The sequence below is a fragment of the Polypterus senegalus genome, chromosome 1 (genome assembly GCF_016835505.1).
Source record: "Polypterus senegalus isolate Bchr_013 chromosome 1, ASM1683550v1, whole genome shotgun sequence".
NCBI classification, from domain to species: domain Eukaryota; kingdom Metazoa; phylum Chordata; class Cladistia; order Polypteriformes; family Polypteridae; genus Polypterus; species Polypterus senegalus.
The window spans coordinates 113,337,669-113,363,793 of NC_053154.1; the positions used below are offsets into that span (position 1 = coordinate 113,337,669).

The window sequence follows — 26,125 nt, forward strand, 5'->3', positions numbered from 1 at the left end:
TATACAAAATCGATATTTTTATAAAATGGAAAATAACTGACAATTAACAAAGCCTTACCACAATAATGACTTTACATACTTAGAAAAGAACTAACATTTGACAAACCTAACCCCATGTGGTACACAATACATAGCAGGTTTTTTCCAACATTATTTATTCAACAAAAATAAGCTAACATATAGAAGCCATAGGTGAAAAACTAAGTACACCCTTATTGCTTCCACATCTGTTAAGATGGTAATTGGAGCAAAGTGCAGCTAACTGAGTGCATTTGATTAGTCGATGATAATGATGTGCTACTACCTCTGTTGAACCTTTCACAATGTTGGTAACACTATTCAGGTGTGGTGATAACATCAAATCGACAACAAATAACGGCAGCAATGTAACAACCACTGCAACTCTACAGTCAAGGAAGGATTATATGGTCACTTCCAAACAGTTTAAAGTCCATCGTTCTTCAGTACCAATAATCTGTTATAAGAATGTTCATGAAAGACAGGAGTAAGGAGAAAATCTGAGAAAGGTCAGAGCATATGCTGCTTGAAGAAATCACAAAAAAATCCATAAGGTCCTTCCTGAAATTTACAGATGTCTATCAACATGGTAAATATTGCACTTTTAGAAAAAAGCTGTACAAGTGTGCCTTTTATGGAAGGGTAATGAAGTGAAAGAAACCCTCTTATGCCCAAAAAGAATATGGCAACAAAGCTTTGCTTGCACCTGAACAAATCATAGTTTTTTGTTGAACAATGGCCTCAGAACAGATGATACCAAACTGAAATAGTCTGTTATGCACAATTAAATATTTGGTGAAAACCAAACATGATGTACAACACCACTACAAGATTCTCTTAGTAACTGTTAGCTATGCTGGTGGAAGAGTAAGATTTCTAGGTCCTGTTTTATGACTGGAGGACCTGGATGCATTGCAGTTAAGAGTCCAATATGCACTCTTCATGTTTTACAATGCCATTCAGGAACGTGTGCAGATATCTGTCTACCTTGGACTGCTACTGGATCATGTAACATGGCAAAACTCATAAGCACATAAATAAAGCTAAAACCAAATCAGTGAAATGCAAAGCAATCTTTGTTTTGGAATGTCCAAGTTGAAGTTCAAACTTTAACCCAGGGGTCCTCAATCACGGTCCTGGAGGGCCACGGTGGCTGCAGGTTTTTGCTATACCCAATTGCTTACTAAGAAGCACTTAATGCTCAAGTAATACTTTTGCTTCACTCTAGTTGTCTTGCTCATTAAGATTATTGCTCTTATTATTATAAGCTCTTATTGCTTATTTTAGTCTTAAACAGCTGTATTCATCCCATTCTACCCTCTCCCACTTGGACAGAGGCAGTGGTGCTGTAAGAATTATGCTTCTGGACTTCTCTAGTGCCTTCAACACCATCCAACCTCGGCTCCTTAGGGACAAGCTGACAGAGATGGGAGTAGACTCACACCTGGTAGCATGGATTGTGGACTATCTTACAGACAGATCTCAGTATGTGCGTCTTGGGAACTGCAGGTCTGACATTGTGGTCAGCAGCACAGGAGCGCCGCAGGGGACTGTGTTTTCTCCAGTCCTGTTCAGCCTATATACATCGGACTTCCAATACAACTCAGAGTCCTGCCACGTGCAGAAGTTTGCTGATGACACTGCTATCATAGGCTGCATCAGGAGTGGGCAGGAGGAGGAGTATAAGAACCTAATCAAGGACTTTGTTAAATGATGCGACTCAAACCACTTACACCTGAACACCTGCAAAACCAAGGAGCTGCTGGTGGATTTTAGGAGGCCCAGGCCCCTCATGGACCCCATTATCATCACAGATGACTGTGTGCAGATGGTACAGACCTATAAATACCTAGGAGTGCAGCTGGAGGATAAATTGGACTGGACTGCCAATATTGATGCTCTGTGCAAGAGACGACAAAGCCGACTATACTTCCTTAGAAGACTGGCGTCCTTCAACATCTGTAATAAGATGCTGCAGATGTTCTACCAGACAGTTGTAGCAAGTGTCCTCTTCTACGCGGTGGTGTGCTGGGGAGGCAGCATAAAGAAGAGGGGCACCTTACACCTGGACAAACTGGTGAGGAAGGCAGGCTCTATTGTAGGCACGGAGCTGGACAGCTTGACATCCGTGGCAGAGCGACGGGCGCTTAGCAGGCTCCTGTCAGTCATGGAGAATCCACTGCATCCACTGAACAGTATCATCTCCAGACAGAGGAGCAGCTTCAGCGACAGACTGCTGTCAATATCCTGCTCCACTGACAGACTGAGGAGATCGTTCCTCCCCCACACTATGCGACTCTTCAGTTCCACCCAGGGGGGTAAATGTTAATATTATACAAAATTATTCTCTGTTTTACCTGCATTTTTATCACTCTTTAATTTAATATTGTTTTTATCAGTTTGCTGCTGCTGGAGTATGTGAATTTCCCCTTGGGATTAATAAAGTATCTATCTATCTATCTATTTATCTATTTTTGGTTTTTAATTGCTCCTAATTAGCAATAACATGCAAATGATGAAAAAGACCAGGAGCCTCATGCATAACGCCGTGTGCAGAACTCACACTACAACATGACGTAAGCATAAAAGCCGAAATGTGCTTACGCACAGAAAAATCCAGATGCATAAATCTGTGCGTTCGCCTTCTTCTGCTACATAAATCCCGGTCAGCGTGAAAAGTAACGCATGTGCACGCGCCTGCTGTCCCACCGCAACTCCTCCCAGAATTACGCCTATCTGAATATGCAAATCAATATAAATAGACCTTAAGCTCAGTGTTCTGTGAAAAGACAATGGGAAAATGGAAGAATTTCAGCGAATACCAAGTGGAGGCAAGGAAAAACGTACTATTTGTTGGTTTAAACAGTAGTATAAACAACAAAAAGAAGCTGATCGACTGACATAGCGTGTCAGAGAAAATCGAAAGCTGAAGTCGCACAGTGCCCGAAATAAAAAAGAAGTCGTCAGATATCAAAGTTGCCGTGAAAAGGCGAGTCATAGCCCACCATATGTGTGTCATATGAAAGCTTATTAGAGTACAGAGAAAAAAAAAGGCACGAAATGTCAACTTCAATCTCAAAATTTCCACTTTAATCACATAGTTTATTTTGTCACTAAAATAGAACATCATAAACTTCATCTTAAAATCATTTAATTAACCAGTTTCTCAAATAACATCGTAATTAAAGTAGCACGTTAAATTTTTTGTATGTGTTCTTCTATGTGCTCTTTGTGTGTGAATCACTACGTGCTTCTTAAACTGGCTTTCTCTTCCTAAACATATTTTGCTGCATTTCACTTTAAAAATGATATTGTGATCAGATGTAAATACGTGCTTTATATAGTGGCTCAGGTTGTGCAATATTATAACTGTATTGCAAGCTTACAGTGAGGTAATTGTACTTATAAGTACAAAGCCTTTTATAAGGAGCAGTTGATGGACTGATTGAGTGCGTTTAAAGCTCTTGGGATGAAACTCTTTCTGAACCGCGAGGTCCGTACAGTAAAGGTTTGAAGCGTTTGCCGTGTGAGAAGCAGTTCAAATAGGAGGCATGGCTGAGGCAGCGTGTGCTTGATGTTGTATACCAATAACTCTTTTCGATCAGCTGCTCCAAGTGGTGCAGTGAGAGTAATATGGAAAAAGATGATCTGCTGTGGCAACCCCTAACGGGAGCAGCTGAAAGAAAAAAAGAAGGTGCAGTGAGAGTAACAACACTAAAGCAGCTATGGTATTTGAAATAGTTTGACCATTCTGTGGACCATTATATTGCTACTGGTTAATTACAATCGGATGCATTAAACTAATAAACAATATGCGGTTAATTTCAGTGTACAGGGGTCCTCGGGTTACAACGTCTTGACATACAACATTTCGAGTTTACAACGGTCACTCCCATAAAAAAACTTTAAAAAATTAAGACATGAGAAGGAATAAAGGTAAGAATTATTTTTTTTAAACTCATTTTTTCTGTTACTACAGTACAGTGTACAATACAGTATATGTCCTTTTCCTTTTTCTGTGGCTTAGTTGTGTTTTTATGTTCTAGATTATGATTTTGCAAATGTGTTAAGATAGGTAAGTGACTTAGGCTTGCGTGTGTTTCGACTTGCACCAAAATTCAGGTTACATCACTGTTGTAGGAACGGAACTGTGTCGTAACCCGAGGACCCCCTGTATTTATAAAGCTGCGTCAGAGATGTGGATCTGAAAAAGGAAGCTAAACCACACAGGAACAATTGCACTGCTTTGACGCTGGGTGCCACCAGTCTGCAAAACCGAGCGGAGAACTTGTGTACGACAAGGCATAAGGTACCGTGGAAAAGTGCGTGGCTTTACGCCAAGTATAGGTTTTATACATCGCGATTTGAACGTGGAAAAGTTCTTATGCAACATTTCTGTGCGTACGCACCATTTATACATGAGGGCCCAGCATTTCTCCCTTTAGCTTGTTACCATTTACACCTGTGTGTATTTATAGTGCACTATTGGGTTTAATTAAATACTGTACTTGGAAGGAAAGTGAAGAGAAAAAAGTGAAGGACTGAGAATTATTCCTACATTTTAGCCTTCAGATCATTTGGATAATATTCTTAAAAAGGGGAAGAAATTAAATAATTAGCAAGAATTGCTTTCTAATTAAGCAACCGGGTTAGAACAAAAACCTGTAGCCACTGCGGCCCACCAGGACTGTATTTGAGGACCCCTGCTTTAAACCAATGATATGCTGTCAATGAAAGCTCTCAAACAATGCTTAACTGATTCAGTATTAACAGGATGTATCAGAATTTATCCATTACAGTGTAAAACATTAATATACACATAGCATAGAAAAATTGATAACTTCAAATTAAAGAAAATGAGAATTATTATTATAAACTTCTGACATGGAAAGAGCGGCATTGTGGAGCATTGTTTACCGCTTCTGCTTCACCAGTCCAACATCTTGGGGTTCAATCCCGCACCCAGTCATTATCCATGAGTAGTATGCACATTCTCCCTGTGTGTATGTTTTCCTCTGGGTGGTCCCTTTATCCACTCAGACCCCTACATACAGTATGTGCAGGTTAGGTTAACTGGCAATTGTAAATTGTCTGTGAGTGTGCCCTACAATGCAGTAGTATTGTGTTTGATGTTACCGGGCAAAGGCCTCAGAGCCCTGTGACTCACAGTTGGATTAAAGAGTATTGAGATTCTTATATTTGATATTACTTTTGAAAGTATGGTGTAAATTAATAGACACTTCAAACACCCATTATTACAATATTTGGCTGCTTTTCCTGGAGAGGTTTGCGATTTTTGGCAGGAATATAAATATGAATGTATTTGTTTAACTCACAGCATTTTGTCACTCAGCACACTATAGGGTGGTCCAGATCTAATTATGCAATTTTCATTATGCTATAACTTAAGTTTATTACATAGAAAATCACCTGAAAAATCCTGGACCATCGAGAAGTGTGCTAACTGACAACACGAAGAATCATCTTTGCGCCGAACTGGAATCGTCCCCGCATAAATCAAAGTCATCCAGACGATCTGGATCTGCATAATTAGATCTGGACCACCCTGTATTATTTCTGTTTTATATAAATAACTCTAAATAAACAGTCTGCTACTAGCATTTGTGCTAGAAGGTGACCATTTTGCAAGAGGACTAGGACTGTGTCTGCTTATTAATTTTCAAGTGAGGTTTGTTTGTAGAAATTATTAGGAGTATTTCTACATTGTTAAGCTTCAAAGATGACATACCAACAGTTTAAAAGTAGGTAAAAAACTGGGCTAGAAAGGAATTAGACTGATATGCTGGAGAGATTTAAAGGGCAGTAACATACAGGAGAAAATAAATGAGTAGAATACTTTATAGAAATGTCTGGCCCATATTGATAGACTGGACAGTATGTCCCTAACATTTTGGCATATAATTGTTTGGAAGCTCTAAATATGATTTGTTTACATTAACAATTTTACAGTACATTAATGCAAAACTGAAAATGAGTGGAGGTATGACACAGTGACTTTATAGTGTATCCCAAAGATTTGAAGATTAGGCTTATTTTTACTTTTAAAATGGCTCTTGTGAGTGTCTGGGAATGACTGTTTGATGGACTGATTTGTAGTCCAGGAATGATTGCTGCTTCATGCCTGACAGGCTCTGGTCTCTCACATCCCTGTAGTGGAATAACTTATTAATTAGCTCATAAATTAACTTTATACTACAGTAGCTGCTTCCCTTTAGTATCAAGCGTCATTTTCATCTGTGTGTGCACTGCTCATCGCTAATTGTCAGTATTTAGATACAATTAAAGGTGTAAACTCTATAGGAAAAGATTAATCAAGTGAGTATGGTAAAAATAAACCCTAACATTTAAAGATATGGCAAAAAATGAAAAATTCTGAATTTTCTTTACATGCAGATACACTAGCATATACTGCACTTGTATGTCATTAGTCAGTAATTTTCAAACCGGCTTAGTCCTCACAGGGGTGCTGAAGAATACCACAGCTATCACAGGTTGCCAGTCCATTGCAGTGCAAACACACATACATACCCATCCAAAGCCCACACATTGGGACCAATTTAGTATTCCCAATCCACCAAACCTGCATATCTTTGGACTATAGGAGGAAACCATAGCACCCAGAGGAAACTCACAGACATGGAGAGAACCTGGGACGCTAACCCTGACATCCTTACTGCAAGGCACCAGCACTACCACCACTGTATCCATACTTATATGTTTGAATGCAAAATAAAAGAAGTAAAAGACCTATTAAACAATTGGATCATTTAGAAGTAAGACAGAACCACTTATTGGTGAAAATCCACAGGCACAGTGGCACCCCAGAACTGAATTTGGAACCCCTGCTTTAGATAACTTGGTGTTGGATTTGGGGGACTTTCAATTTGGACTTTTCTGAAATTTTTGTGCTAACATAATACACAGATACTTAGCAGTGGACAAGGTTTTAAAACAATTGTAAATATGTCAGAAAATGTACCTTAAAGATGTTAAAGACTATCTGGAGCTAAAAGTCACTGGAGATGTGAGGCAGCAACATTAATCACTATGCCAACACAGTGACTGGGCATTGCCTTAGTGAAGTTTGGACTGTATCCCTGTGTCTGCATGGCTTTTCAAAATTACAACTTTCTATATTCTCAATGAATTATTATAGTCTTATTATTAAGTATGCTTCTAATTTTTAAATTGTGTTTCTGAAACATTTATTTTCAAGAGAATTGGTTTTCGTCTTTAAACTGACGCTGGATCAAGGTTCCAGACACCTGACGTTCAAGTGTTTTGCATGTGCTCCCTGTGTTAACGTGTGGTTTCCTCCTACATGCGTTAGCGTTGCCAATAGTCTACTCCAACTGTCCAGTTCTAACCGAGTATGCGTGGAACTGGATAACGTTGCTTTACTGGTTTCCGTCCCGCAAGAACAGGGAGCAGCTGCCCGCAACGACGAACTAAAAGGCCAGGGCAGGAAATGTATGGATAGCTGGATTATAGGAAATGTATGGATAGCTGGATTATTGGAAATGTCCAGTCCCATAAAACCCTCAAATCAGTCTCCAAACTGAATGAACTTTAATTCATGTACAGCATTACACTAGTGGTGTCGTATACCTAAAACTGTCTAAATGTTGCCAAACGGCATATATTCCACGATACACCTTCAGGAATCCTTACCCTTTTGCAGTCGTTCTCTAGCCAAGTTGGAAAATAAATAAACGCGGGCAACTTCCGTGAAAGGGAACCTCGCCCCACTTGTGTCTACGAACTGAGCGGAGCGAGCTTTCTGACCCATACGCTGTGCCATATTTTGTGGGCAGTCCTGCGCTCTTAGTTATATCAGCTGACTGTGTCTGCCGCCGGCGGACTAGTCATGTGACACACTGACTGGTAATCGTTCAGGATTTTAGTTTTTTTGTTTTGTAGGATCATGTAGACATCTTCTGAAAAATGCGAACTGTTAATACAAAAAATTAATCGGGCAGTAGACGGATATTTATAATTACATTAATAAAAAGCCATGCCATACTTTCTCCCGTAACCACCCATTTGTTTGGAAGTTAGTATCAGGTGATCGATTTGCAAGGTTTCACGGACTGACAGACCGGCAACTCTCGCAGAGCACAAACATGGCGTTAAAGGAGGAGAGCAAACGGCTACTTGCCGAAGATGACGAGTCCGAACCTTCCCTTTCAAACAGTCACAGCCGCTATGATAGCGATTCGGAGAGGCAAATGTCGGCCTGCTGCGACCCCAGCCACTTATTGCACAGAATCATCGTTCTGATTTTTATGTGCTTCTTAGGCTTTGGTAAGTAACTTGAAGTATGTATCTTGGCTTTGAATAGCTGCTCCAAAGTTTTAAAAAAACTATTTGTATTATAAAAAGAACCTTCAATACACCGTTTAATATACATCATTTTTGTTTAAATACCATTTGCCCTGAAACTAATTTGTTCCCTGTGCAACATTTTAGGTTCAAGCGGACTACAGATTGCAGTAATTTACGTATTAGAATAACATAGCATAGTCAGAAGTGATAAATACACATTAAACTTAAAATGTGCTCCTTTCTTTAAATGGATAATCGATCATTATAATTTTTAAGTTTGAGCAGTTGTCGAAGAGAAGTATGAGGGCTGTGCTCCTAGTGCATTGGTAGGAAGAAATTGGTCTTTAAGTAAAACTTCCTCACAGTTTTCCCAGCTTACAATTTACCTCAGTGAAATAAAAAAAATGGATGCAAGTAAACACTTTAAAATTAAATTGGAGGAAATCCGAAGTCCTGCAGATTGGCACTGAAGCTCCGCTTATGAAGATGAGTCCTTTTTCAATCACTCTTGGTGATATCATCAGATTCTTGGTGCCATTTTTAAATCATCTCCTTCTTATTCTATCCACCTAAATTACATTAAAAATGTTCGTTCACCTCCGTAACATATCTTATGTTCGCTCATTCCTCTCTTTTTTCTGATGCCGAGAAACTTTTCAATGCTTTTATTATATCGTTCATCGACTACTGTAACAACTTTCTGGCGGTTGCTCCATCATATTTGTTATCACAACTCCAGCTGCTTCAAAATGTTGCTGAAAGAGTCCTTACACAGGTCTGATCCGTATTCACTGGCTACCAGTGCCTTAATAGGATTGAATCTAGAATTCTACTACTAATCTATAAAGCTTTAAATCGCCTTTCACTGGAGTACGTCTATAACCTTCCCCATTACTATGTTTCTGTTCGCCCACTAAGGTCCACTAACTCGGGCAATTAAGTTGAGCCTCAAACTTACTGTGTTCTATGGGTGACAGCTTTCAGCTTTCCTTCACCCAAACTTTGAAATGACCTCCCTAAATTAATTCGACTCAATTCCTTATTTAAAAGGCAACTTGGAACACATTTTGTTCAGGAAAGCACTTAAGTTAGGCAGACATACTGACCCTTCTTTTGGTTTTCTCTTTCTTTCCAGGGACTGATTTGCATTTTTATCAGATATATTGACACTTGTTCATGGATTTCTTGTAGTATTTCATATTTCCGTTCTGGTTTATTGTCTGTTATTCTGATTCAAATCTTTGTGTGCCCTGTATTTATCTTTATTTAGTATTTTATGAAGTTATTTCTTTCCAGTGTTATACCTTGTTGTTCATTTAAAATTTCTGTGAAGAGCTTTGTGCAGGGGAAAGGAGCTAAATAAAGTATTATTAACTACATCTACAGCAGTCGTTAATATTTTCAATGATCTGTGAACAGATCGAGCACTAAGCATTATTTATAAGAGTGATGTGATTCAGATGGTGTTATATTTATTTATTTGTCTATTTTATTTCCAGGTAGCTACTTTTGCTATGACAATCCAGCAGCCCTCCAGACTCAGATTTTGCAGGTAACCACCTTTTAATCTCTCCTCATTATAAGGTCTTAAAAAAAGCTTACTGCTTATTGAACCATTGTTCTCTGCTTATATATGTGCATATGTCATTCAGTGCTCGTTAATATGCAAGGTCTTCTCACTTCATGTTTTACTCCATTAAGCAAATTAAAGCTAAGAAAAAAGTGAAAAGGCAGGGATCTGAGATGCTTAAAGATCAGCTGTGACCATTTATCCAGTCATCATTCTGAAAAAAGTGTAGAACTTAAGACAACGGATGCCTAAAATAATGATTTCAAAATCACTCAAACCCAATTATTTGAGATTTTTATTAGATTTTTAAAGTCTCCTTAGTTGGTGTGAAGTTCAGGTCACCAGGCTACAAGAAAGACACAGCAACATTTGAATTTGTGCAGAGAACAGTACCCAAGAGCATTCCAGGATTCTGACAGACTCCGAGAATTAAGCCTGTCTTGAGCAGAGGAGACTGTATACAGGGGTGTCAAACTCCGGGCCGCAGTGGCTGCAGGTTTTCATTCTGACCCTTTTCCTAATCCTCCATGACCAGTTTTCACTGCTAATTTAACTTCTTTTCCTTTCATTTTAATAGCCCTTATTTTAAGGATTCAGTCCCCTGAATTGATTTCTTCATTAAATGGCAGCCTAAATGAAATGTGAAACGAGCCAACAGATGACCAGCTAAAACAATTTCACTCCAACCACTTTCTTAATGAGAAGTCATTTCTTGCTGTTAATTAAACCCGTTATTTAATTCAGTGGCTTGTTGCTATTCTCATTCTGCCACAGCAGACATTTCCAAAACTGTTGATTTTTCTGTTTTTTCTAAGAACATCGTCAAGATGTTTTTGTGACCTGAACAATCAACCTTACCAAGACAGCCATCTTTCTTTATTTTTAGATAATGTGTGATGGGCGCAGGTGAGGTGCTCATGTGGCGGCTCATTTTGTGTCATTATTGTTTGACTGCTAATTAAAGGAAAAGAGACAACTAAGGGGTCTGAGTCAAGTTAATTAAAACTGAGGCAAAAGAAGTTAATTAGCAGCAAAAACTGATCACTAATGAAGAAGATGGTCAGAATGAAAACCTGCAGCCACTGTGGCACTCCAAGACTGGAGTTTGACACCCGTACTGTATAGGAACCTTATCCAGGTCTTCAAAGACATTGATAAAGTCGATCTAGCAGAATTCTTTCAGCTTAACGGTGAATCATGTACTCCATTACACCAGTGGAAATTAAGGGGAAGTGCATTTATAATGGAAGCCAAGAAGCACTTCTTTAACCAAAGAGTTCTGGGAATCTGTAAAAAAAAAAAAATTCTGAGACTTGTAGTTGAAGCAGAAACTTTGACAACATTTAAGAATCATTGGAATGAAATATTGGATCTGCTTAGCTATTCAGTTAAATAGACAAACTTTGTGGACTGAATGATCTCCACTTGTTTGTCAAATGTCTTATGTTATGTTTGGAAGGCACATAAATTATCATAGTAATCCATTAGAAGAATGTATTCAGTTTGCCATACCAGTTTCATGTTCCTATATTTTTAGATGGAAGTGTTTGTTTGACCCTTGCTTGTTTCTAATTGTTTTCATACAATCATTAAATGTATAGAGCCAGTGCAGCTGAGTGTGTCAGACATTTACAGATGGTGTGACAAGGCCGCCATAGAGGGAAGGAAAATTCTGTATTTTTCTGACACTGCTGGCTACTTCTATGTTCTATTGCTCTTCTCAGTCTTTGGGAGAGATGGGCCATAAGTGGATAAGATTTAGTTGTTGTATTAATATGTTGCATAGATCTGCATACTATACATATACCACACAAAATAATTTAGTGTCTTCTGTTGTCAAATAAAAGTTAGATCTGCCTTAAAATTATTTACTCAGGCTGCTGTTTATAAAAATCACCTTGTTATATTCTTGCATACTAATAGCATTAGAAACTGAGTAAAAGCTTTGGTTTTAGGTGCAATGAACATTAAATGTTTTACAATACTAAATCACATAAATATACCAACCTAAAGCAAATACTGTTTCTCTTGGTTGAATTTCAGTTTGGGAAAACCTAGTTACAGTATTTAATGGACATGAAATGTTTGTTTTTTGTTCAGTTGTGCAACCTAAAATAAAGTGTTTACAGTGAACACTGTTTTACATGCCGTGCTTTAAAAGCCTCTAGCACTTTAGTTATGCACAGGTGTACTGTCAGACTCTTTTGTGGATGTGTAGGTTAATTCCATTTCAGTGTAACTTAAACAGATTCTGCAAACACATCTGTTGATGTTAATGTAGATTAATTTCATCTTCATTGTGACAGACATATTTTTTCCCTCTCAGTTGGCCAGCATATGTGCGTTAAAATGCACCTGGATTGCATTTTAGTTGTTGTTCAAGCAACTTTGAAAACTGTACAGTAGATTGGAGAGGACCAATATGGTTGCTGCCTGGGGGCGACCAAAACTAACTTACTAGTCTTCTGTTATTAGTTGAAATTCATAAAAGTGCAGGTTGGGAGTGCTGAGGTACTCTCAGTAAAAAGGTACATCTGTGACCAATGCATTTGACATGCTACACATTCATTCTTATTCTTATTTTACTGCAAACAGTTTGAAAGTTTTTTCTTAACACAGATCTACTTTTTTACTATTATTTTGGTTTAGATCTTCGCTAAGGATATAAACTGGCCATAATTTGAGCCAAACCTATCTTCAAAGCTGGTAGCAGTATTTAGCCAATAAACTTCCAACACCCCTCAGTATGATTACTTTACACATGGCAAAATGACAGATATCTGAATAGGTTATTATAAGAACTTTTTTTTTTTTTCTTACTAATCCCTTGTCCTAATGTATCTGATTTCACATTATTTAGAAACCGGTTTGTATATTTTTCCCTAAAGATTCTGGTTAATCAGCATAAGTGTAAAATCAAAAATTCCCTTCCTTAAAATTTTGTCATTCATTTTGCCAGTTTTGTGTTTTCCTGTCGTTTGCTCGGAAGTATTTTATGTAGGTTGTAGTTTGCTAGTCTCTTTGAATAAAGCCATCAGACAATAATTATTTTGAAGTACTTGGTAATAATCATAACACAGTAGTATATCCAACCCACTATATTCTAACTGCAGGGTCACAGGGGGACTGCTGGAGCCAATCCCAGCCAACACAGGGCGCAAGGCAGGAAACAAACCCTGGGCAGGGTGCCAGCCCACCACAGACAGTAGTTTATGCATTAGTCAATTTGTGACTCTCGGTTCCCAATTTATTGAGTTAAAAAAAAAAGACAGTTTCATTGCTGCCAGGATAATGACAATAGTTGCTAAAAGTATCACCAGACTCTTGAAAATACGTAAATACAGTAAATTCAGTGTTGCGTAGTAGCGTATGGAGTTACATGGCACTGATTGGAGACATTTGTGTTTTATAGTTTGTTCCCCCACCCCCATATTCAAACACAATGCACATTCAAATGTATGTTTGTTTCAGACAAGAATGTCACATCCCTATAAACTATATACATTATTAAATTTTATTTTAAAATCAAAAATATCTTTTATTGGTTAAATCGTACTACTTATTGAAATTTCTGTCTCATAACGATCATGTTGTTCTATGCTATTGACATTTTGGTTTACTTGGCACATAAACCACATACACGAAATAGGAACAGGAAGCCACATACCCACTTCAGCATTAATGCATATTAGATTGTAGAAGTGAAATTCTGGCAGCTTTAGCTCAATGAAAGGAGGAGTCCATTTTAAATTACATAAAAATCAGATAAATTATGTATTTCAAGCTCTAAATGAAAACCGAATTGCAGCAGTCTCTTAAAAACCAAACAGGCATACATGACTGCATCATATTGTTTATTTGGTTCACTGGGGTGGCAGGGGAGACTATTGCAATATTCAATGGCAACATTATTAAAGGTATATGTTTTAGTTTAATGTGCCTAGTTTTGCTGAAAGATGGATCACAGACTGAGTATTCTTCCTTGGATGTCCTAGTCAGTCCTAGTTTTAAGTGGGATTCGTGAAATGGTGCAGGGGGGAGTTTCTTGCACATTCAATGCATTTACATTTAATTCCTTTTAATACTGAATTAGAAGGAAGGAATTGAATTTGTAGTTCTTATTTTTGGTTCTTCTTTTTACTCATTCTAGTTGTATTCCTGTTAAAGAATGCACAGGCTTCTTGTAGTTGGGATCTTGTACATGAATTTGAATTAATTTAATGGAGTGATTCTTTTTTTTTTTTTTTTTTAAATTATAGCATCTAATTTGTATGTATTTTTTTTTTTACATGTGCATGTGTGAACAGTTTTTTTTATCACATTGAGTAAAATTTAAAATGAAACTCTATTAAACATTTAAATTGGATTTTTTTGCTTAATTTTTGCAATACATTTTAGTTTAGCTTATATAGGGAATTGCTTTTATGTTTACAACAGACCCACATGCTGATGTTCATTTCATGTTGTGTGATTTACTGGAGCTACCTGGATGTAGTTTGCAAATAATGACAGTGTCACATTTATTTTTTAAATCCTGCCTGAGCTGTGCAGTAATTTTATGCAGTTTTGCTCACTCTGTATGAATTAAAATGACTTTATAAGCTTGTTTTTGATCCCCACTGAGATGCTAATTGAAAATCTGAATTTGAATGTAAAGTTAGAGCCAAAACAGCACCAGGTCAAGCTAGAGATTTTCAGTTATTGCTTAACATGATGAACAGCTTTATTTATTTATTTATTTTTAATCCACTTTTTTCTTTTTAGGATATGCATGCCACTACTTCCTCCTTCATGCAGCTTTATGCACTTTACTCCTGGCCTAATGTTGTGCTTTGCTTTCTTGGTGGCTTTCTGCTTGATCGAGTTTTCGGTATACGGTAAGTTACTTAATGTTGTTTTTTTTTTTTTGTGTAGAAAATAAAATAAACTAACTGTATACATTACTTCATGTGCTTTCACATTAGCATTTCAGTGTAGGCTTATCTTGCCTTTTTCAGCCACTGTAATGACTTTATCAAGTGTTTCATTTCTTGTTAAATTTTTCAAAAGTGGATTTAATCTTTTGCGTAAGCGGTAAGAACATGCAGTTGGTTGAATGTATTTGTAAAATACCGATTATAAATAATTGGTGAACATGCTTTTAAAGTTATCACATGCTAGTTTTTGTCACCCACAAAGATCCTAGAAGGCATATTTGCAAGTTCTTCTAGAGTCCATTGCCCAGTATTTTATAATATTCTGTGTCAATTATAATTTAAAAAATTTAATGTACTGTGGAAAACATGTATCACATGGAAATGCAGCCATTTTAAGATTTGTTTAAGAATATATATACACTGCTCAAAAAAAATTAAGAGAACATTTAAATCACACATCTGATCTTGATGAATGAAATATTCAAGGGGAAAATCTTAAGCGAGCAATGCCATGTAATTCGTTGAGCACAAAATGATGTAACAATGGTCAATGGAAACCAAAATCAGCAACCCATTGAGGGCTTTATTCAACATCACGCTGAAAATCAAATTCGAAAATTGAAATCACAGGCTGATCCAAATTGAATAAATTTCCTCACGGCAACTCATAATATGATTTAGTAGTGTGTATGGCCCCCTCGTGCCTGTATGCACTCCCAACAATGTCTGGGCATGTTACTGAAGATAGGCAAATGGTGTCCTAGGGGATCTCATCCCAGACCTGCATCAGGGCATTATTGAGCTCCTGGACAGTCCGTGGATCCACTTGGCAACTCTGCATGCACCGATACAGAACATTTCAGAGGTTCTCAGTTGTATTCAGGACTGGGGAACATGCAGGCCAGTTCAGTAGCATCAATGTGTCTGCAGTTCCTGGATCACAAAGGCTGTCTGGCCACATGACACTGGTCATACTGGATGTTGTGGCAGGCTGCATGACATTCACCATATCGTCTCCAGAATTTCATGTCTATCACATATGTTCAGTGTGAACCTGCTGTCATCTGTGCAGAGAACAGTGTGCCAATGGCTGAGCTGTCAGTAGTTGTACTGTTTGGCAAATGCCAGTCGAGCTATACGGTAATGGGCTGTGAGCACAGTTTCCACCAGAAGATGTTGGGCCCTCATGCCACTCTCATGGAGTCTGTTTCTGACAGTTTGGTTAGAAACATGCACACCAGAAGCCAGCTGAAGGTCATTTTGCAGGGATCTGGCAGTGTTCCTCCTCTTCCTCCTTGCACAGTGGAGCAGATACTGCTCCTGCGGGTGGGTTGATGCTCTTCCATGGCCTTGTCCAACTCTCCTTTTATAAAAGCCGGTCTTCTTTTATCTCCTCCATGCTTTTGAGACTGGGCTTGGTGACACAGCAAACTGTTTTGCGATGGCATGTATGGCACCATTCCATTTTTGGGGTGGTCTTACTGTTACCTCAGTAGTGCACCTGCTGTCACTTTCATTTGTCACTTTCAGCTAAGTTTCAATTGATTATGCTTCCTAAATGGACACATTGATATGCCAGAAGCGTAATTGACTTGGTGTTAGACTGTGGTGATTAAGTGTTCCCTTAATTTTTAAAGCATTACTTTTAAAAATCCCATAATAAATGGCATACAACAGAAACATTTGCATTACATAGTGCAGTGCAAATGTTAATGCTGAGGTCTACGTTGGTTACTTAAATTTCAACCACTCTTAGATGGGTAACACACCTATTATTCAGTAAATGGTGGTAGTCACTCATTGCGATTATTTATTTTTGCACATAAGGCATTGAGAATTTGCAATTTTTTTCATTGTGACATAAGCCAGCTTTAGATTTCTGTTAAAGGTTTTCAGTGGTCAAAAAATTATAACTGGTATGTATAAGTTAACAAGGATAATTATCAGTCTCGATATTATCTGATATGAGTTTTTGCTTTTCAGGTTGGGTACTGTGATTTTCAGTCTTTTTGTCTGCATTGGACAGGTAAGTATACTGTATTTTGTTTTGGCTTGAAAAATTACAAATATTTAAATGCATTTCTTTTAAATGTTATTTTCTGTGCTGACAGAGAATCATAAGCCTGTAGGTTCAATCATCATCACTGCATCAGTCATTGTTCACATTTTGCTTGTTATTTTGGTATACTTGAGATTTTGGTTTGTTACTTTTAGATCACATCACTAAACTTGCATCTGGTGTTATTTCTAAAGTCTATTTTTTCCACCTCTCTATGTATTTATTTTTATAGGTAATATTTGCTTCTGGTGCATTATTTAACGCCTACTGGCTGATGGAACTTGGAAGATTTGTGTTTGGGTAATCTTTCCATTTATTCATGTTTATGCTAGTATTAATGCTTTAAATCAAACTTTTCAAGTTGTTTTCAATTTTAAAACTGAAAAGTGATAGCAAATTTGTTTGTCTCTGTCGAATTCAGGATTGGTGGCGAATCTCTTGCTGTTGCTCAAAACACATATGCTGTTAGCTGGTTCAAAGGAAAAGAACTTAATCTGGTGTTTGGGCTCCAACTCAGTATGGCCAGGTTGGTAAGTACAGTGTAGAATAAGACTTGGATACAATGATGTTTTCTGCTGATTGTGTGCTGCTAGTGTTGTATTCCTGTAGATATTTTTAAAAGGACTTGGAAAGATCTTGTATAAAATAAAAACTAATTGTACTTTATTTTGAACAGAAGAGTGATTCAATTAAATATGAAAGTGGCATAAAGTAGTGCAGTATGATCATCAGCAAATGGCATATGAATGGGTTCAGAAAATCTTTACATGACATTTAAGATTCATTTAATGTTTAAATGTCTTCAAAAAGCTGTAATGTATGCTTTCCACCAAAGCTATGTACAGGGCCCCTGTTGATGTTAGACGTAACTCAGATTTGATTAATCGTCCCTTTTTGAGTTACAGCTTTTATTTATATAATGATGTTTGTCTTGTATAAGGTCCAAAACCATGTCTAATATACTATAGATGGTTCTATGGATTTGTATTGTAAAGTTCTGTGCCTGTTCAGCTGTGTCTCTTCAGTTATTGCTTGTTATGTCATATTTGGCAGAACTGTTTTTCTCATTCATTGACCGTAAATAGGCCTGAAATTAATTAAAAGAAAGAAGTCAGGTTGATGAGTGACTCTAAATGGTTCCTGCCTTGAACCTCATGCTGGATTCTCATGATCCTGTATTAGTTAGGCAGGTTACAAACTAGATTATTAGATAATGGATAGATGCATTGTTTATAAAGTTTAATGCTGTTTACCAAACATTGTTCACATTTACCACCTTATGTTTCCTTGTACCTTTAGGGCAGTACAGTGAACATGAATATTATGGGTTGGGTTTACTCAAGAATAGAATCAACACTGGGACACTCTGGTTACACAGCTCTTGGCATTACACTTATGATCGGTAAGTAAAAAGTACAACAGATGGTCCTTCAAAGGTAGAGAAAAGATACATTTTAATTAGTTGTAGAAATACTTCAGCAACTTTATCTGCTTTGTGTATGATTGCTTTAATGCTGAGCTGTTGTCTCTAATTATGAGAGGTCTCCTGATATCACTGATGTGTTTTTATGCCTATGTCTCCTTTTATAACAAGTTCAAATTTTTTTTTTAGGTTCTGCCACTTGTGTGTTTTCTTTAATATGTGCTTTGGTTCTTGGTTACCTGGACAAAAGAGCTGAGAAGATTTTAAATAAAGAGCAAGGGAAAACTGGTGGGTATTCATGAGTGTTTTTTTTTTGTTTGTTTTGTTTATTTGGTAACAAAACACAGTCATTTTGGATGCTGACCAGCATGACTTTTAATCAGAGCTCAGAATAAGAGTAGTCTTAATTCAAGGCTTTAATATTTCCTGTTGGACTAGTAATTTTGGCATTATTTATAATTTTAATTGACTACTAAAGTCTTTATTATAATAACTTTTGTTTTAAAGGTCCTGTGAAAATCCCTGTGTAGTGTAGTCTCTATATGGAATTTTTGCTAGAGGGGTATATTTAGTTGGATAGGAAGCATGACGGAAGTGTATGGCATCAGAATTATGGTGAATAAGGGATATGGGACTGGCAGTTGGCTAGAGCACGTGTGCTGTGTGACATGTCTTAGTTTTAAACTGCCAGCATATCACCAGATATTCTTCAGTAGCTGCTTTTAACATCTCTGCTGTTGGAGCCAGTAGGTCTATCAGTTTTTGTTTTGCAAGTAGCTTTGCTGCTTAATCCATAACTATAGAATTTTCTTAGATACTCCTGTTTTAACTAGTTGCACATGTAACATCATCTTTGAAGAAGCGTGCACTTTGGTGGTGACTTTGTAATCTATTGTGCTGAAGAAGTAACTCAGTAGCAGTCCGCTTCATAATTAAAAGTTTTGTGATTCATTTCTTTGGTATATCAGGACTGCCAGTTGGGATGATATACTTATTTACTTAAATAATTTTAACCTTTGCACTAAATGGAGTTTGAAGCAACTGCACAGGGATGGTTCCTACCTTGCATTCAGTGTTGCAGGGATAAGATGTCACCCCCATGACAATGAATTGGATTAAGTGGGTTTCAGAATATATAGTGGATTCAGAAAGTATTCAGAACCCTTCACTTTAAGCATCTTTTATTTTGTTGTCAATTTAATTTGACACGTTTACCTTTTTTGCCCATCAATCTACACTCCGTAACACATAATGACAAGGTAAAAACATTTTTTCAGAAAGGTTTGCAAATTTATTAAAAATCAAAAACTGAAATCCCTTTTTTATAGAAGCTTTCAGACCCTTTGCTGTTGCACTCCAAACTGTGGTCTGGTGTATCCCGTGTGCTTTAATTATCATTGAGATGTGTCTAGAACTTGTTTAGAGTCCAAAGAGGCAAAGGGAATTGATTTAGTGTATATAAAGTCCCACGGTTCACACTTCAGGACAATAACCAAGCCATAAAGTCCAGTGAACTCTTTGTACACTTTTTGTATCAAATTTTGGCGAAACACAGATCAGGGCAAGGGTATAAAACTATTTGTAAAGGTTTTTAGTGTTTCTAAGAGCACAATGGTCTCAATAATTGTGTTAAGGAATACATTCGGAATTACCAGGACTCTTTCCTAGAGTTGGCTGTCTGGCCTAAATGAGTAACTGGGCAAGAATGACCTTGATCGGGAACGTAACAAAAAACCCAATGGTTACTCTAACAGAGCTTCAGAAGCTCTCTATTGAAAAAAGAGAACCTGTCAGAAGGACAGCCATTTCAGCAACACTTCATCAATCAGTTGTTATGGTATAATGGCCACCTTTAAGTACAATGCATATGATGGCCCGCTTAGTTTACAGAATGGCATTTAAAAGATTCTGAGAGCATGAGGAAAGAGTTTCTGGTCTGATGAGATGAAAATCTAATTCTTTGTGCAGAACTCCAAGCACTATGTCTGGCAAAGACAAGGCACTGCTCATTACCTGCCTAATACCATTTTCTAAGCCCCAGGGACAAGGAGACTGGTTGGAACTAAAGGAAGAATGCAGCCACATACACAGAGGTGTATTTGGTGTTCTTGGTTGAACTCCTCACTTTTTCATCATTCAGCATAAGATTTTAGATATCAGCAATTTGAATTCTGACTAATCCAGATGAATTAATGGATGTATTACAATTTATTAAAATACTGTAGATATCAAATTTGAATGAGACATAAAATATTAAAATGGCAAGCTATATATGTGTCCTTGCAGTGTCCTCTCCAAAAGACTGCTTTAATAAGAAAGCACCAGAAAGTAGGTAGTGGTTTCAATTATCGCTGATCTTTAACCCGAATGGTGGGTAAAGTAAAAGTGTTGGTATTTGAAACTTGTAGTTTGTACTCTGGACCTAATGTCCAAAGTCTTGCTTGTTTTATCCACTGGTCATTTATGGAATGCTGATGTTCATTTGTTTTTGTTGTTTTGCCTTGATTTGTATATTGCTCGTTTGACTCCGCTTACTAGAGTCAAGAAGTGGATACTCCATATTGGAAGGTTTCTGTATACATGTGCCATGTGTGTAGAGTGTTGGGCATTTTAGATTATGTGAGCCAATCTAGGTATGTGTGTATCTATTTATTTAACCATTTTTACTGCAGCAATGCAAGGTAATTTAATGAGCTCATGGCAGCTGGTCGCCACCATGGACCACCGTTGCCTTGACTTGGTGTTTTGGGCCCGTGTACCTTATTGATTCTCAGAGCTAGGTGGCCTGGTGCTTTGTACTCCTGGTAGTGTCTGCCATTGCAAACAAGTTTTGGCTTTAAGGTTGAACAAAGAACAGTTCACAGTGATCGTTGTGAAGGTACTCACCATGATCCTTGCCATGAAAAGTGGATGAGGAGACAAGATGGCAGTTAGTTCAGGTTAGTGGAAATTACATAATAATATGGAACAAGCTTTCCAATATTTAACATCATTTTGGACTTGGCACTCATCCATGTTAATATACAAAGAATCAAGTGGTATGTAATTTGTTGATGCACTTTCTTCCAGACCAAAATTGTTTACTTAGGACCTTGTATGAGCCAGACCCTTACTAGGAAAATATTGCTATCCAAAAAATTCTTATTGTAGTCCTATTTCTAAATCAGAATGTGTTATAAAATATTTTCCTCCTCTATAGCAGAATGTTTTCTGCTATATATTTTGGAAATCAAGCCCTTTACAAGGATCAGGTGTTTAATAGTAGCAGAGTATAATCTGTAGTATTTGCATACTGTATAAAAATAAAGGTTTAGACTTGTAGTATATTAAAATTCTAAATCCATTAAGAAAATGAAATGGTAAAATTTATCTCTTGTTTTAATATTTGTTGTAAATTGTAAACTAATAGTCTATTAAATGCAAATCAATTATTTGCAGGGATAGACTTTTTATCAAGGCCTCCTGATGGTAAGGGGCCTTTTCAACTTATGTATCGTTGGTGGAAATATTCTAGTGTCCACTTGCAAAAATCACAATGGGGGGACCAAATCTGCTTTTGGGGAAATCGATTATGCTAACAAATCACCAAGGGGGAAAATGCTTGCGGAAACAATTGTTTCCAGGCGCCAAAATCACCAAAGGGGGGACTGGAACGCCCCCAGCCAATGGCTTTTGGAACTGATTGTGTCCATCTGCCAAGGAGGTTTTTAATACTCTGTGTACGGCAACATAAAGAGTGGAAACTACCATACTGCATTAAACAACCTGGTGTCGGCCTTAAATTTATTAAGTCATCCAAGGGCTTGTTGCTATCTTCATCTGACCTTGGTCCTTTGCTTTCTTGATATACTAATTTAAGGAATTTTATATTTCAAAATATCTCAGTACCCTGTGTACTTAATTGTGCAATGCTGATGTATGCCTGTTTTCCTTTTTCTCCCTTCTAGGTGAAGTGATAAAGCTGACAGATGTTAAAGATTTTTCTTTATCCCTTTGGCTTATATTCATTGTCTGTGTTGGGTATTATGTGGCAATTTTTCCATTCATCGGTCTTGGCCAGTAAGTAAAGAAAATAAGTGTTTTTAACAAACAAGAGTTTTGGACTACCTATGTATTGTGTTTTTGGTATATCACAGGTACTCATTGTTTGATTTAGGCTAAATATCCCATCAAAACTTAACAATTCACAGCTGTGAAAAGTAAACGGGGAGCATTTGGTTTTGGTTTCTCAGATTGTTACAAAGATATTATATCTTTAGTATTATATCCTGGTTAAAATGAGTCTCGGCCATGCTTGAGGCAATATTTCCCGGTGCACATCAAATTATAGAGGCAGCTTAGAAATATTTATGTGTGTATCGTTCAGCCTTTAAATGTGGAGTTCCCTTTATATAATGAGTGTAGTTAGTTTTATCCTTTGTGTTGTAATCTAGAACTGGGGCAGTAGTGTGAAAGCTTTGTATTATGCCCATTAATATTTTTGTTTATTGTGGTCTGTTTAACAAATTAAATTGTCACATCCAGGGCTGGCAACATTTTCATGAAATTTTTTTAAGTATGTACCAAAAGAATTACATGCACATCCAGTGCTGTGTTTACAATAAATAAATTTGCAAAAACCTCAAGTAAACTTTTTTCACATTGTCATTATGGGGTGTTGTGTGTAGAATTCTGAGATAAAAAATGAATTTAATCCATTTTGGAATAAGGCTGTAACATAACAAAATGTGGAAAAAGTGATGCGCTGTGAATACTTTCCGGATGCACTGTATATACTACCTTTTAAAAATTTAATGAAATACATTTTTTCATTTAAAGGCTTAAAATTTCATATTCCACAGTTCACAATTGATATGCCACGTGTCATTATGTAGTACATACTAACATTGGTACAGCGGAGTGGGAGGAAAGAGTGTCAGGAATATAATGTAACGCTAGAGAAAAGTTAAGGTAAAAATTACGCTGTTGTTTTTTCCATGTTTCTGTTAGAAAATCAAATCCGTGCCATATCCCAGAAGTGCTAGATAAGTTATCGTTGAATGGCACTAAAGCCAAAATAAGTCTCTAGTACCTCTGTATTTAACTCGCCAGTCTACCAGGTAACTTCACAGTGCTAACTGCCCTGATATGAAAAAAAATTGTACGAAATAGAAGTTAATGATTATCCTTAACCATTATTCTAGTTTACAATATCTTTGTTAATCTATGCAAAGAATTGAAAATAACCATCCAAGTAAGGCGCGGTATCAGGTTTTTAAGTGAGATAGCAGCTATGAAGATCTTTTTTAGCGTGTCACAAACAAAGGTGTAGGTAGAGCAATGTTTTCAAACCTTTTTTTTTTTTTTCTGTGGTGGTACACCATTTGTAACCCAAAAATCCCAAGGCAAAACACAATTCTATCAGCCACAGAAGCATTAAATATATACATGTGCTAAACTGTCTAAAGGGGTGGTTTTGGGGGTCGGAGATTGCCATTCACAGACACAGCACTTAGTAAGCACTTTGGACACATTTCCCAGCTGCTTCATCCCTTCACCCACTCATCCAGGATCAGAGGCAACTTGTATGCTTTGGCCCTTGTTCCTGCAAGAATCACTGGTGAACATGCACCTAGGCAGATGGACCGCTGACGCATCTCCTGGCTGTTAAAGTGCTCTCAAAGTGCTGTGTCCGCATTATTGCAATCAGGGAGCTACTTTTATGTCTGGTTGTATTGTCCTCCTTGGACAAGTCTTGATCATCTTAGGAGTGTGTCTGTCTCGGGTCAGGACCCAGGGGCACTACACTGTCATTTACATGGTGCACCAGTTGAAACCATTTGTGTTGAGTATAATTATCAAGTTGTTGATGGGGATAAACATTTGAAGATAGTGTAATATATTCCCATTTAGGAGATATATATTCTTTCAATTAAATCAGCCTTTAGCAGTGCATTCAAAGTCAACAGTCATTTCAATTGCTTTTTTTACTTGTCTTTGTCTCATATGATTCATATATAATAATAATATATACTAATTAATATATTGGCCTAGTTTTCTTATTGCCTTCTTTTCAACTTGCCTTTTATGAAGGCATTCAACTTCAGGTTGTACTAGCTCAAGTAGTATTTTCAAAGGTCATGTTTAAGTTTAAACTATGACATTAATTTTTGTTTTTAAATTCCTTTGTTTTGATTCTACATTAGTTTTGTGATTTTAGTATGTATTCATTTTATAATTACGTTTTAATTTTAGATAGATACTTTATTAATCCCAAGGGGGAAATTCACATATTCCAGCAGCAGCATACTGATAAAAAACAATATTAAATTAAAGATTGATAAAAATGCAGGTAAAACCGAAAATAACTTTGAATGATGTTAACGTTTACCCCAGGGTGGAATTGAAGAGTCGCATAGTGTGGGGGAGGAACGATCTCCTCAGTCTGTCAGTGGAGCAGGAGTGACAGTAGTCTGTCGCTGAAGCTGCTCCTCTGCCTGAAGATGATACTGTTCAGTGGATGGAGTGGATTCTCCATGATTGACAGGAGCCTGCTCAGCGCCCGTAACAATTAATTACATAAATGTATGCGATTAATCAGTTAATTTTTTAATTAATTTTCAGCCCTTCTTTGTATATTTCTTGTTTTCATATAAACGACAAAGGAATTTACCCTTCAGTGAAAGGATATTAAGTTTTGTAAACAAACTTTTTTTTTTTTTTTTTTAAGATCCTCCGGTTTATTTTTTATGTTACAGTTTATCATCATGTCTGACACTTGTTAATGTGTATAAAATGATCTGATTAAGCCATTGGAAGTATGCAATGGTGGTGTAGAAACTTGCACACAACCGCAATTGCGCATATAACACTGATACGAGAGGCAGTTTTCATACCAAGTGGCGCTTTGGCTTGTCTGCACTTGAAATGAAATCAGCTGCTTCATTTGTTAAAACCATAATAACATTTATTTAGTAATATGAAGCAGAACACACCACAATTATGCCAGTTTAGCGGGACTGGCAAACAAGCATACTTGATACTTTTTTTTTTTTTTTGTTTTTTAAAGCTAACCTAATGTTTGGTAGTATAACACCTAAAATGTGACATAGTGAAAACACGTGTCATTTTGAAAAAAACATTGGTGAATGCATTATCACTTATCAGTTACACTGCAGGTCAAGTTCATATTCTAACTATGTATTTGTACACAGGTTAAGCAATAACAAAATTGTTTATACACTATAGTCCCCTCCATAATTATTAGTACCACTCAGGGATGGGTTGGGTTCAGTTCAGGAATGATGAACTCAACACTTCCAGGTTAAAGAAGGAAATTGAAGTGGAATTCAACAACTACAGGAAATTGAATTGGAATTGAATTTGAGTTTCAAGAAGCAGAATTCAATTCAGTAAAATTCTGTCGAATTCCATTTATTACTGTTTCTGATCATTTATTTAGGGTTACATGTAGGGACATTCACGTGAACTTTGTTTATGGTGCCTTACAAATACCAAGTAATGTATGCAAAATAGCTGATGAAATGTACATAAAACTGAGAACTGTACATTAACAATTGATAAATGTGTGACACTGGCCATAAGTATCTGAATATACTATTAATACCAGGATATGATTACCAGTTCGATGTGATACATGCTACCACATGATATGTCTTAAACCACAAAATAATGAGTCATGTTCAGTTATGTATTTCATTCACATATATTCACTTTTAATTGCATGGAATGATCATAATTCCCTGAAATTTGCCATCACTAAGACTTCATCTTTCAGTCTTACATATCTTGCA

At 37.0% G+C, this 26,125-nt stretch overlaps 2 protein-coding genes across 6 annotated transcripts in view; one reads left to right on the forward strand and one right to left on the reverse strand.

The window, feature by feature from the left end:
• Positions 1-7,827, reverse strand: part of LOC120531200 (latexin-like) — a 45,434-nt gene extending 37,607 nt beyond the window's left edge. The window contains exon 1 of one of the 4 annotated variants that reach the window (XM_039756417.1): positions 7,711-7,827. The gene's annotated coding sequence lies outside the window, so the exon portion shown is untranslated. The remainder of the gene's footprint in view (positions 1-7,710) is intronic. The other 3 variants (XM_039756398.1, XM_039756407.1, XM_039756424.1) reach the window with 3 other exon arrangements.
• Positions 7,828-7,897: 70 nt separating this feature from the next.
• Positions 7,898-26,125, forward strand: part of mfsd1 (major facilitator superfamily domain containing 1) — a 39,235-nt gene continuing 21,007 nt past the window's right edge. The window contains exons 1-9 of one of the 2 annotated variants that reach the window (XM_039756386.1): positions 7,898-8,343; positions 9,864-9,916; positions 14,699-14,811; positions 16,834-16,876; positions 17,142-17,209; positions 17,331-17,439; positions 18,209-18,311; positions 18,522-18,620; positions 22,280-22,391. In XM_039756386.1, coding sequence (XP_039612320.1) covers positions 8,163-8,343; positions 9,864-9,916; positions 14,699-14,811; positions 16,834-16,876; positions 17,142-17,209; positions 17,331-17,439; positions 18,209-18,311; positions 18,522-18,620; positions 22,280-22,391 — 881 coding nt within the window. In that variant the 5' untranslated portion in view covers positions 7,898-8,162. The remainder of the gene's footprint in view (positions 8,344-9,863; positions 9,917-14,698; positions 14,812-16,833; positions 16,877-17,141; positions 17,210-17,330; positions 17,440-18,208; positions 18,312-18,521; positions 18,621-22,279; positions 22,392-26,125) is intronic. The other variant, XM_039756376.1, reaches the window with a different exon arrangement.